The sequence below is a fragment of the Lutjanus erythropterus genome, chromosome 14, assembly GCF_056507025.1.
Source record: "Lutjanus erythropterus isolate fLutEry1 chromosome 14, fLutEry1.hap2, whole genome shotgun sequence".
NCBI classification, from domain to species: Eukaryota; Metazoa; Chordata; class Actinopteri; order Lutjaniformes; family Lutjanidae; genus Lutjanus; species Lutjanus erythropterus.
Genome location: NC_139330.1, coordinates 2,003,967 through 2,018,184, shown reverse-complemented (window position 1 = coordinate 2,018,184; position 14,218 = coordinate 2,003,967). Strand labels below are relative to the sequence as shown.

At 39.9% G+C, this 14,218-nt stretch overlaps 1 protein-coding gene across 1 annotated transcript in view; it reads right to left on the bottom strand.

Annotated features, from left to right (window-relative positions):
* Positions 1-14,218, bottom strand: part of rims1a (regulating synaptic membrane exocytosis 1a) — a 110,461-nt gene that overhangs the window by 10,736 nt on the left and 85,507 nt on the right. Inside the window, exons 17-25 of the mRNA XM_084735433.1 lie at positions 12,290-12,452; positions 11,686-11,790; positions 11,086-11,145; positions 8,500-8,577; positions 7,402-7,518; positions 6,968-7,057; positions 4,394-4,477; positions 2,584-2,640; positions 2,171-2,236 (exon numbers count right to left, since the gene is read on the bottom strand). Coding sequence (XP_084591559.1) covers positions 2,171-2,236; positions 2,584-2,640; positions 4,394-4,477; positions 6,968-7,057; positions 7,402-7,518; positions 8,500-8,577; positions 11,086-11,145; positions 11,686-11,790; positions 12,290-12,452 — 820 coding nt within the window. The remainder of the gene's footprint in view (positions 1-2,170; positions 2,237-2,583; positions 2,641-4,393; positions 4,478-6,967; positions 7,058-7,401; positions 7,519-8,499; positions 8,578-11,085; positions 11,146-11,685; positions 11,791-12,289; positions 12,453-14,218) is intronic.

Here is a 14,218-nt window from a genome sequence, read left to right as displayed (position 1 = left end):
ACTTAACACAAAACTTTTGTTGTCCACACAACACATATACGACAAATACACAAACACAGAACAGCAGCAGCGTCCGAGGTCGTGATGTGGCAAAGACACAAACACAAACACACACACACAAACAACAGGTAAAAGTACGAAGGCATGAGAAAGCAGTCTTGTCTTGTTCCTCTCAACCACAGAATTTACAGTAAAACCAGAGAGAATCTGCCTTTGCACTCATTCAAGAGGACTCCCCTTACCAAGGGGCCGCAGTGGTGCCTTCTTTCCTCTGGAGCCCCTTAAGATTGAGGTGGGCTTGATTCTGATACACACACACGCACGCATGCACGCACACACACACACACACAGTCACACGAGTGCCATACAAACCCAAAGCCCCACAAACAGTGTGTGAGCAGCAGCATGCAGGAACAAAAACAGGAAGATAGATGGGGTTGAAGAAAAATGGAAGAGGAGGAAAAAGCAACAGAATACAAATAAATAAAAGGTCATCTAAATCAGTGAAACACGAGTTAAACTTAACTTTAACTTTATTCAATGCATGGTTGACAATTTTGACTATATATTAAAGTACTCCTACACTGCCTGAACACATTACATTTATTTACATACTACTAATTTTTAACAAGAAATATGTTTTGAAGGAAACATAATGGGAACTAAAGCATAATGAATGTTTTATGGTTATGTTTAGGCAACTTAAAGCACTTAGTTTAGGGAAAGATAGTGGTCTTGATTTAAAGATAAAAGCAGTCCACACTGACTGATTAGTAACATGGTGGTCATGGACAAGGCATGTCAAGACTTTAATACTTCCTTGCCTGGAAAAAATATTGCCAGTAAACATGTAGTTGTGTAATAACCCTGACTTTTAGGACAGAGGACTGACGCACCATTTAGTGTAATACATCATTTTGTCTGTGCTTACAAGGCCACATGGAGCCTTTGAAAAAAGATAAATTCATCAAATACAGCAGCTTGCTCAGTGGACCTGTATGATGCTGTAGGTAACTCTAGTGTCAGTTTTGCACATGCAGAACCTACTGTCACTTTAGCACTAACAAATATGCATTACCTGCATAGACTTTCAAAATAAAGGCACAAAAAAGACTTGCTTCAGTTCAGGCAACAAAACTACGTTGTTAAGTTTAGGAAAAGATCACGATTTTTATTTAAATAAGTTCATTAGGTATGCAAGTTCCTCTACGTAATGTAAGCTAGTTAACTTACGAGCATAACTTAAAATAACTTAGGTAAGTTATGTAACTTAAAAAGAAATCAGCATTGACTTCTGGTTTCACACAGGACACAAACCCCGGTCTCCTGGGTGTGAGTCCTGTGTTTGTTGGACTGTTTGTTAACTGTGCCAGTCCAGAGTATTTTCAGCTGATCCAATTCCAAGAGCACTAACTCTAGACCTGCCTTCTATTTCTATTTTAAAGTTTTAATAAGCAACCCTGTTAATTCTAGCTTGTTGCAGGCATTATTGAGCACTTGACACTGAAACAGGAACCTGTTTCTATTTAAATCTGCACAGATTTCAATGTTAAGCTTCCTATTTCCTTGCTAATGACTGGTGATGTCTTATATTCTTATTAAACTGTTGCTCAGAGGTGTCTTTGTCTCTTTCAGCCGTTTTATTTGTCAGTCTGGTCAGGCCATTGTACCACATTTTCTTTATTTATTTTACCTTTATGCAGCCAAACAAATCATTAAGAACAAATTCTTATTGAATTTTTTTCTCCATGTACAAAATATTCATGTTCTTTAACAAAAGTTTCACATAAAATTACATCTATTTGTACAGAAGCCTTTCTACCATCTAAAAACACATTTTGACATGTCGAAATGTCATTTCCACTACAACGCTGTTAGTCAGCCTGCTGATGGTCCATGTTTATTACCACATCCTGTGAATTTACTGTGGTTAAAATGCTGGTAAATATGTCCTTTCTCTCCTCCCCCTGTAATTTAAATCCAGTCCTAATGGGGCTGAAACTAACAAACAAAGATTGCCTCCTCTAAGCTGAAGAGTGGATTTGAAAAACTATGAGCAATAGACTCATTTTTACAATAATTTAGAAGTTGTGTAATTTGAAGCTCTTCCCATCAGTGACCTCATACGTTAACTGTCTGACATGTGCTGAGCATACAGTACATGCCTTACCTGCTACTGTCAGAGAGCTTCCTGCCAAGAGTGTGATACTCAGGTGTTTCCAGGGTCCGAGGCTGCCTGGAGAGTGGCGGATGAGCAAAGGGAACAATACAGAAAAGGAAAAAAAAAGATGGATGGATGGATGAGAGGATGGAAGAGAGCATGATGGAGGATACATCACTGAGAGTGTGACTCTGTCAGGGGGCTGTCATTGGCCTTATAAGTTTATGATCTGGAAAACAGGAAATAGGAGGCATGCTGTGATGGATGGTATGATGGTGATATGAATAAGGGGTGTCACACAGTCATGCTTCATCTGTAACTCTGTGTGTGTGTGTGTGTGTGTGTGTGTGTGTGTGTGTGTGTGTGTGTGTGTGTGTGTGTGTGTGTGTGTGTTGTGTGTGCGCGCATGTAAGTGTGTGTACCTCTTCTTTGTACTGAGGTGAATTAAAGTCTCTTGAGTAGGAAGTAGCATCCATATTCTCCATTCATGGACATGAAGATGACAAGGATGATACATGTACCACCACACAAACACAAACGCACACACACACACAAACACACACACACAGTCACATGTCTGATATGAATTATGAACATCATGATTTCTACGTCATTTCTGAGCACTAAGCCTTGGAAAAGAGAGACTTCTATGAGCAGAGGGCGAGCACACAGAAGCTGCAGATGCAATTCCCAGAACAAAAAGTACACTCTGAAAGACTGCAGGAAGCAAACTCAGCAAGGAAAGATTTCACACCATAACTAGTACAAACTACCAGAAGTTCAGAGGAGCACAAACTGTTCAGTAAAAACCATGAAGGAAGGATAGAAAAGCAACAGAACAAAACTACGGCAACAACAACCACAACCAAGGAACGAAAACTATCGCTACAACTCTCTGCAACAAACCAGAAAAACACCACCAACAAGCAACCCTTTACACAATGTGAGTGACAACATATGAAACAAAGTAGAACTTGCCTTTGCCTGTGGGACATTTTGACAAGTTCTAAGTTGTGTATCATGTTCACTCTCACTGTGTCCAGCTCATTGACCACACGCCAGGAGTTTAGGGTTAGCAAAAGGAAGCTAAAAGTGACAAGAATAGCTTGTTACTTTATCTTGTATTTGTTGCAATAAAGAGAAACCCTACAGTTGCAAATGCAACAGTTACTGGTTTCAAGAAGAAGACGAAGTGTAAAGTAATAGTTCGATATTTTGGAAAATTTGCTTATTGGCTTTTTTGTCAGGAGAAGATTAATACCTTTCTCCTATCTGCTTGGTAAATATGAAGCTAAAGCCAGGAAATGTTAGCATTGTCTAGCATAAAGACTTGAAATATAAGGTAACAGCTGGCCAGGCCATGTTCTACCAACACCTCTAAAGCTTATTAATGAAGCTGTTATGTCATGTTTGTTAATGCATACCTTTGGGCAGAGCCAGGCTAACTGTTTCCCCCCTAAAAACTTGAACTCATTATGCTAGGCTAAGATAACTGTCTACTGGTTATGATGACCAGTTGTCTTTGTTTGTCCACTAAGATGTCATGGTTTTCAATGTACACTAACAAATTGTCTCAGATTTCGCTATAATACAATAATTGTCATATTATACTTGTTTTCAGCACTTACCTAGATGTTTATCACGTTCTCCCACTCATGTGCACACATTTGTGCATGCATGAATGTACAGTTTGAGTGTTTGAAATTATGGCCAACCTCTTCCTGGTTGTAACTTCATATTTAACAAACCAATATGAGAGTAGTGTGGATCTTCTCATTTCACTCTTAGTAAGAAAGTGAAATTCTGAGCTATTTCTTTAAAGAAATTTGAAATTCAGCCACTTTCCTGCTACATTTTATTTTTTAATATGATACAAGATAAAGTCACTCACTACACTTATCAGAATAGAAAGAGTTGGAAAAGTTTAGGTTGAAAATTCACTACCATCTAGTCACAGAAAGATCAGAGCTCAGCAAAGAGATGAGAGGTAGAGCTTGACATCTGCCTGAACCCAATAAGACCCGACTGAACCCAGAAGATTTCAGTCAGGGTCGACAAAATGAAAACAACAACAACAACAAAAACTCAGGAATTGGTGACATACTGGGTGATGGTTTCTTCTTTTATAATAATTCAACAAAAAACTTTGGGTATTTGGGTCATTACAGCATCAGATTTGAAGGCATAAGTCAAGCTCTAAGAGGAAGCAGTTGGGGGTCCACAAAAGGGTACCTGTCATCTTCAGGGGAAGCATGTTGGATAAGAATCCTGGGACTTGCGGGACGTCTCCGGGGCAGGGAATGGGACAAAGATTTTCTATGTGTACACACACAAAATATATCACCCATATGATCAAATCAGCAATGCCAGTACACAATCAGAGAGTACTACTATTCCATTATTAGGTGAAAAGCTGCCTGTGTGTCTGCCATAGCTACAAGATTTTTTATGGCCACTAGAGGGCAGTGGAATATGCTATAAACATAACATTGTCATTGAAGTTTTCTTCTTGAGCCGAAAACACTTGAAAATGTCGAGGCAGACAAATGCAGATTTGTGGCAACAACAAACCGATATGTGACGCTCAGGATGAAGATACCTTATCTCATCCTCAGTGTAGTCACAAAACAGAGGTATCACTTGAAGGCCTCGATGTACAGGATGAATGATTACACTGACCCACAACTCTTTCAACATGTGGCATGTGAGTATTGTACAACCCCAATTACAAAAACACTAGGACGAATGCAATGATTTGCAAAAATCTTTTGACCTACATTCAACTGAAAACAGCACAAAGACAAGATAATTATTGTTCAAACTGATCAACTTTATTACTTTTTTGTCATTCTGAATTTGATGCCTGCAACATGTTCCATAAAAGTTTTGACAGGATCATGTTTACCACTCAGTCAGCGTTTGGGAACTGAGGACACTAACTGAGGACATTGTTGATCATTGTTTATCAGTTCAAACATTACATATATTGTCTTTGTACTGTATTCAATCAAATTCATGTTGAAAGGACTTGCAAATCTGTTTTTATTTACATTTTACACAGCGTCCCAATATTTTTAGACCTGGGTTGTAATAAAATAGACTAGAATAAATTCAAACCTAACCCTCAAGGTGTTTTGATTACATGGTGGCTGATGGTTGACAAAGAAGGCTACACTAGCACCAGAAATCTCTTTAGATCAAGCAGCATAGCCAATCTTACATTCAGTCTCAACAAACAGGCCTTGGTGAGACTGGAAGACATGATGCTGGTATCACTAAGGATTGAAGCTAACACGAGACGCATGAGTGTCAATTCTATAGAAGACGGACTGTGTGAAGCTAAGCAGCGTACAGTAGGCTGGTTGGTGGAGTGATTCATCTTTAGATACATTAATTAAGGTAAGATATACAACAAAAGGTGCACCGATTTGCCAGTAGCACTTGCATCATATTCATGAAGTCATACTTTGATGGGTTCATGAAGATGTCTAGATCATAGACAGCAGAATTAGTGGATAGAGCCACTGTGACCACTGGTTTGTGGTGACATCACGGCGGTTTCCATCTTGGTTTTTTGCAACCAGAGCACGAACAGTACTGAAGAGAGCCCGAAACTGGTGAGGTACTGTACTGTACCTCGCAGAGATCCTTCTCGTATTACAGTCACTAAAACATGTTTCTGAAAACATTTTAAGAGAGAAATAAGCAATACAGTAACAGAATTTTGATGCATATTTGATCAGCAATGCCTGATTAGCTTGACCTGAGTGTCAGGAGGCTCTGTTGGAAACCAGAAACACAATGGCGGCCACCTTCCCGTGTCATGAAGGGAACTCCAGACCCGAGAAAGATCTTGCAATAGTGACTGTTTTAACCCAAACCAAGATATGTCCCTAACCCTAACCAGAAGACACAACACGAACAAATCTCACAAGAGTTTTGCAAATCTTGGGTTTCCTTCTAGACATTTCCCCTCCGCCTGGTTGTGATCTTCCTCGTATTTTAACTAAACAGTGACTAAAATATGTTTCCAAAAACATTTTAAGTCACAACTAAGCAATGTAGTAACAGAATATCGATCCATATTCGATCAGCTCTGTCTAGTTTGATAGTTTGATCCAAGTTTCATGAGACCTGTGTGTTGCACTAGGCGGACACACATCACAAGATAACCTCATCCTAAAGTATACACTGATTTATTGTCTATATTACTCTAAATCAAACCATAAATTACAAAACCAACATCATGGTGTAATGAATTAGACTTTAAACTAGTGATTAAGACCATAACCTCATTAGGAAACAGTTTACTGAGGTCATAAATCAAGTGGGAAGTAGGGTCATTTGCATATAAAACACAATATAATCAGACTTTTTTGTGCAACCAGTGGAGTCGCCCTCTGCTTCTGCATTGGCTTCATTTTTTCCAGGAGTTCTGTCCACGTCTTCTTCTACTGTCTATGGTCTAGATGGTGATACATAAATGATATAAAATTTGGCAAAATGTTTCCACAGTTGAAAATTGAACAAGTTGAACAAGGATGATTTACTCCTGTCAGTTTTAAAATAAATCGTTGCACCTTCATATACAACTTGAGCATTGTGGCAACATGTGAGAGCAGCAGATTGGAAGAGTAGAGGGGTGCACAGCGGCGGGGTCTGAGTGAGGAGTGAGGAGGGGGGAAGCTTAATCTTCAGCTAGTGTAGGACCATTCAGAGGGGAAAGAACCGCAAAGACCAGGAGAGGTAGAAGAAGAGAGACTACTGAAGCACTACGGGAGGGGAGATGGGGACAGAGGCTGGTACCTTTCAGTCTCTGGTGAGGGGGCATGATTGTCTGGAGTCAGACAGTTGGCACTAGCGCTCCTAACCCTGTCCAGAGAGGGCTGCAGATCACTAGAGGCACCACAGCACAACATGCCATCCAATGGAGGAGGAGACAGGAGGAGAGGACAGAAACAAACACAAAGAGAAAAACAATGGACAAACAGAAAAATGCTTTAAAAGAAAGTCTGGTTAGATTCCCAAAATCATAAAACTAGTCTGAGAACTAAACCATGACTGGCTGGCTGGTGTAAGGATGGAGGTGTCTGCAAGTTCTCATGAAGATGAGGTATGGTGGAAACACATTTTGATTCTGGATGGAATGCCCTTTGACAAATTCTCCCAACTTGTCCCTGCTTACACTCATATGTTTAACCTCTAATAATAATCTAAATGCATGTATGTGTGTGTCTTACCTAACTGCCACCTCATCTGTGAACATTTCACGGCAGCGAGTGACGGAGCGGCATGTTGCCATGACCCTGTGCGATCCCACGACAGAGCTTATCTTTCGACATGCAGCCAGCGTGGAGCTAGTCACAAGATGAAAGTTTCAAAAACAGCATGCATTTGCAAAGGAAGGAAAGCTCAGAGAGGAAACAAATCTGTGAAGCACCTGCTGCTGGAGAAAATACTCACATAAAAAAAAAGTCCGCAGGTTTGTGTCTCATCTTCTACTATAAATATGCAGAGTTTGGCAGGTATCCTAACTCTAGTATTGGATATTATCACGATTTACTACAACAAAATGATTGTGCTTGTCCACAGGTTAAGAAAAATTCACACTGCACCACAGAATGTCTAAAGGCCTCAGTATGCTTCAAACAGAGGGCTTGACAAGTTGTCTAATCGTCTGAGAGACCTATTTGGACATCAGAAATGGGGGCAGCGGCGTGACAATTTTCATTATTTTCTGAAACACACAATCGTGTCCACTTCATGCAGCCATTGGCTAGGTGTGCGGAGGTGTGGAAGTAGGCAGGGTTTGAATTCTCAGCCATTTTTTGCACTTCCATCACTTTTCATGTGTTACAATTGTTCTTCCTTTGGGAAGAGACTGTCTGAAAGCATGCACCCCTTTGCATGATTCACTGCATCAACACTAGGCACACAAAAGAGACTGAACTCTTGAAGAGAGACTGGGGGAGGCAGTGTTATACAGATAAGAGGAGGCTATGATGAGAGACTTTTTGTGAGGAGCTGTTCAGGAAGCAATGCTTGATTCCATTGGGCCTCTGTGACGCAGTTTTGATTTCTCCTCCCCACGCCTTCATACAACACCAGGAGCATTTTGCCCACTTGATTTTGCTTTGATTTGAATTTGCTTTAATGATGCAATTATTAAAACTGCTGGCCATAAACCTATAGAGTGTTTGCACCAATATGACAGTTTGGATGCGTGGCCATTATGAGAATGGTGCGATGTAAACAACAGAAGGAACTGAAAAACTGACTAACTTCCAGATATACACTCACTTGTTTGAAGCATACTGAACCCTTAACTGTGGACTTACCTGTTTGTGTGTTTGTGGATACCGTTGAACAAAAGTGGCATCTTAGGTGGCAGTGTGTTATTGTGCCTAGTAGATCTCCTGATGTTAGCATGCATGCAGAAGTAGGATAATGGGAGGAATGGGTGGTAGAGGAGAAAAAAAAACAGGTGTGTGGGACTGTTTGCACAGCAGACATAAAGTTTAATAGGTCAAAAAAGTCACCAACTTATCCAGTGATTTTATGCACTATGTAGTGTGTTATGAGGCTTATTTGAAGATATGTTGTTAAAAGAGGTTTGACAAGCTGATTTATTCCATTTTCACATCAAAACTTTTACTTACACTAGAAAACCAAGGTCAGTTTCGTGAACTGTCAGTTGTCATTTCGTCGTCTGACATGTTTCTGAACAGTGCATTCCTTGCAAAAATCACTGGCTAAGCTTGTAGGTTTTTGCAGTGTAAGCGAGTAGAAGTACAGCACTGCATGACAGGCACACAAGCATCAAAAGCTGCCTCTCATCTCCACTGACACGCTTAAAAACACCTTCAAACACGTCCGTGTGTTTAAGTACAAATAATAATGCTAGGATGTTTCGATCAGAGAGGTATGGTTGTAAGAAGATGTCTCTAAAGAGACAGATGTGTTCTTAAGCGTGTAACTTACCTTTTTTGGCCTTGTGCTCAAATAGCAATTAAAGGCCCATGTGCAAATGTTAAAGGACAGTAAAAGTCTTAATATCTCAAACTGTATCAGGATGTAAGAGAGCAGAGAGCTCTGAATCAGTGAGGCAAATACAGAATTGGTACATATTCACTGGTTTCAAGAAGGCCAAGAATGAATTCTTATGCATCCTTTCCTTTTTCTAGTGAACAATATTGCTTGGTTGTAGACCAACAGCATGTTAAGAATGAAGCACAGTCTGAGTGTAAGCATGGTCCTGTAGTGTCCTCTTGTGGATCTGATGCAGCAGTGCAACTTAACATCAAGCTCTTTGACTTCTTTACCTTTACCTTTACCCTCTTCTTTACCTCAATCTGACCTGTCCACCTGTACAACTAGTTTCCCTGGACAACATATTGTCTTAAAATAACAGTCTTGTTGTTTTTTCCCACCTGCTACTTTCCTAACTGGCCATGTTACCCACAATTATGAGGAAATAAGAAGTCATTGCCTGTCAATAAATCCCATAAAAAGAGCAAAACAAACCAAATTCATCCAACTAACACATATTGTGTGTGTATTCAAAGTCTATATATATATTATATCTTATTCAGCACCACACTGTTGCAGTGGCTGACATGTTGCTTTGTTACCATGAACACACACTCTGAAGTTTATTTTGACTTAATCCCACAAACACCGTCCTGCTGCCACAAAAACTCACTAGAGCACCAAATGTGGATTCATCCGCAGCTGAAAATAGTCCCCCCAAAAACATTTATTCCTATGTGAGTTTGATTGTGGGACGGAGCAGATGCCGGTCGACATGAAGTCAGTTAGAAGAATCAGAGAGGGACACCAGCACACAAGTAGATAGAAATGTACAGAATTTTAGCCACCTAAAAAAAAGGAAATCAATGTCAGTATAAGTGTGTTCTATATTTAGAATACCTTCACTGCTTTATTTTGCCCTAAGACAATCTTTTCTGACAGGAAACCAGGTAATATGAGCAAAATATCACTCTCCAAACCAACCAAACTCCATCTGCGAAATCAGTGATTTTACCTCACAGCATACAGGAGTAACTGATCTACTGCTGCCTTGACCTGTTAGTGTGTGTGTGTTATTGTGTGACTTTGTTGAATCTGAACTATCCTTTTAAAACACAGAAGTCACACAAACAGACTAACTAAGGCAGCGGTAGACTGGCAACTCCCGTGTTCTACGAGGCAGAATTATTGATTTTGCCTATGGAGTTTGATATTATATGTTGCTCATCTTTTTTGCCAGTATTCCTCACGGCTTCTCCTAACGGGGGGCATGCAAACCAGCATCTACTGACTACATCTCATACAACCCCACTCCAAATAATCCAAAATTATCCTCTTAAAAACTACAGAACCCACCTGGAATATTTTTTTTTGCCATAACAAAAAACAAATTAGGGTTTTTAGTAGAAAAAAGTGGGCTTCAGGCTGAGAGCAACAGACAAGGTAGGAAAGTCAAAAAGTATTAAGCAGATGGATAATGAAGTAATGAGGACACTGCAGTTATTTTTCATGGGATTTGTTGACAATACAAAAATATAAAAGACTATCATCAGCCTCATCTTATAAGTCCAGTCCACAACTGTACTTCTATGTTTTGACTTATCTTTTTGCATTAAATTGGAAAGAATATTAATTATTAGTTATCTGAATATATTTTAAATGTCATATAATTTTCTTCTCTAACACTCATTTTACTTTTGAGGCAGAGAAGAGCCTCGATTTCAGTGTTTTAGCACCATTTCATCCCTTTCTGAACAGTATTTTCAATTATGCATCTCACTTTTTTTAAAGAACAATTGCATATGGTGATAAAATGATAAAAACACAACACACATACAACTACAACTGATCTAGAATCCAAAATGTAAACAATATGTCGTGACTGGCCAGTTTACCTGGTGTGGAGGCACTCAGCACTTTTGCCTCGCATTGATTGGTGGATCATGATGACCTCACTGTGGTTACCATGGGAATGGATGACACATGAGGAAATCAACAACAACAGTCAAAAAAACCACAAGAGCAGAGGGGAGAAGAGGGTGAATAGGAAAGAGAAGCTGTTGCTGATTGCTATACACACACACAACACACATTAACTGAGAAAAGCCACAGATTTTTACAACCAACGCTGCTCTAAAGTCACTTTATACAAGATGACAACAACGGAGAGCTACTGCACCAAACGTCATTTAAGGCCCAAAGAATACAGAGCCATGAAAAGGGGAAATTCAGTCAAATAAAAAGTAGAGAAAGTATTTTTAAAGGTAAACCTGTTTGATAAAAAATAAAGCTGTAGCAGGCATTCACACTTAAAGGTAAACACAGAATCTCTCTGCAACACTCACACAGTTTTTCACAATAACTCTGCTGTCTGTGCACACAAACAAGCGGTCAGTGTCACACACAAAAAACAAAACAAACTGTAACTCTTTTTTGGACAAACACTGGAAACAACTGTGATGACATTTAGACGGTGCTCACACACGAACACACACCTGTCATCCAGGTACTCCTCCTCCTGGTGGCGACCTCTGGCAGGGTCGTAGTAGCGGGTTGGGGAACGAGAACGACGAGTGTGAGGAAGCTCATCATCCAGACTCCTGAGAGGAAGGAAGGAAGGTAGGAAGCAAAGAAGGAGAGAGAGAGAGAAAGAAAGAAAGAAAGAAAGAAAGAAAGACTTATGTCAGGTTGGTGGTCAGGCGGTATTGCAGCAGACTCTTGGCGGGGCTTGTTTGGCTCGGCCAGTAAAAGCAGAGCTGGCAGCACTGTGTGTTCTGCATCAGACAGACATTTCATTAGTAGATGGACTCTGTTTGCTGGCTTCCAACAAACTCTCATTCCTCCTCGCTCGCTCTTCCACGTTGCATTTACCTCTTACAAGTGACTAAAGTCACCAGGCTGACATCAGGCCACGCCGCCCACATCTGAAAAAAGGCTCTACGATTTTTTTAAATCAAATTTGGCCATTCAATAAGAATACTCGACAATTCACTCTTTTTTTGAGTTCCATACAGGATTTGCATGTATCACGTCAAATACAAGATCTGCTATTTGGGCATGTTGCTGCTTTCAAATAAAATCTCATCCTTTAACCCTCACCTCTGGGCGGGAATGTTGGCTGGGCGTGACCGGATTCGTCCCTGCTCCTCGCGGTGCGGAGACACAGAACGGGAACGTATGTGATGGGTGGGCGTCCTCTGTTGATCTGGCACCTCCAGGGTGGACGTGGACTCCCGCTGCCTTTCCCTGCCACGCCCATCCGCTGCCGGGTGGGAACGGCCACACGTGCACACACACAGAAACACACACTCATAAGTAAATGTGGGTAAGCGCACAAAAATAAATGCAATTATGCCAAAAATAGGAACAGTGTCAGGGCACTCTTCAGTACTTGGGAGTTTAGGCCTTTACTACCCTGATTCACAGCAGATTAAAACTGAAGTGAAATCTACAACGATTACAATTACACTCTGCAATTACACATCAGCTTTAGCAATATTACATAATATGAATTACTGTCATCCAGATGGTGTTCAACCTACTTTAGATGAAGCATGCATACTTCTGAAAGACAAAAGCCTTTAAAGCTGCATTCTTGACTTGAACTGTTAACTCATAGTCCTTCAGAATTAACATTTTCCATTACTCAACACCGACTGAACCTACAGGCAGAAAATAGTACACTATAGCTAGCTTAGTCTTGTCTCATTTGTGGGTCCAGGGTTCAGGGTCCCATATCGCTAGTATTACTTATGCTATAGGTAGCCCGTTCTTGTCTCATCTGTGGTCTAATAATTAGTAATTTAATTAAAAAACGGGGCCCCAAATCTTTAGCTTTAGCTGTGAAATAGCATGCTATAGCTAGCTCATTCTTATCATTTGTCTGATAAACAGTACATTAATAAAGAATTCAGAAACCAGCGTAAGCGTGGTTTCCAGGGGAATGCAGCCATTGTAGCTTTTGTCATACAGAAATAAGCTAGCGTAGGAAAAACGACATTTATCAGAGAGCTATAAACCTATAAAATAAAGTAAATTAATTCATATTCCTGATGATTTTCATGGCCAAAAATCCATTTTTTATACAATTTAAGAAAGCAAAATAATTTATTTTTACATTCAGTAAATGTCTCTCCATATAGTAGTATTCATTGGTGATGGCGGGGTCTGCCATTCCTGCACTGGATTACCAAGAGATCATCAACATATAAGCCTAGTATGTAAATGTATTAAAACAACAATTATTGTTCTTAACATAGTGTGCAGGCAAACGTCTCAGCATGCAGCTTGATACCATTGAACATACTGTACGAAAACTACAACAGAACAGTCTGTCTCAAGGATACAGACTATTTAAAGATTAGCCTAATAATAGGACTGCAGCTGGCTATTTTTCATTACCGTGTCCTGCATTTTCAAACATAGTAAAAAAAAAACTTTCTCTTTCTTTGGTGGAACTATCTCTGAAGATAAAAATATAAATAGAGAGACTGATCAGCCTTGAAAGGATCCGTGTGACTGTGTCGGGCTTTGTTGTGGTCCCAAGGTCACTGGTTTCATTTCCAAGAGAACAGCACCTCAAAGCTCACAGTGGGCCATTAGTTTTGTTTTGGAAAGTGCTACCAAGGTCTTTCATTTATTCCTACCATGCATGGAAATTAAAACAAAAAGTTGGTCAAAGTAATAAAGTGTACTTTTCCATCCCTTCTGTCACTCGCTTTAACTTCGGTGCTCATTAACAAGAAACACAGACACATGGTAGGGTTGGACTGATACAGCCAATATTGTGTTTCCAATAGAGTTTTACTGTCAAGGTACATGCATGGAATGAGATGAATGTGTTACATAATTAATTCACATTATTTATTTATTTTAAGGATTTATATAACAAAGCTATAAACTGGTCCAACCCTAACACACAGATAAACTCAGACATTCAGTGTACAGTTTAGCATACACTAAGACACACGCAAACAAAAAGCTGAGTGTTTCAACATATGTCGTAATTATGTTTTAGTTTGCTAATGT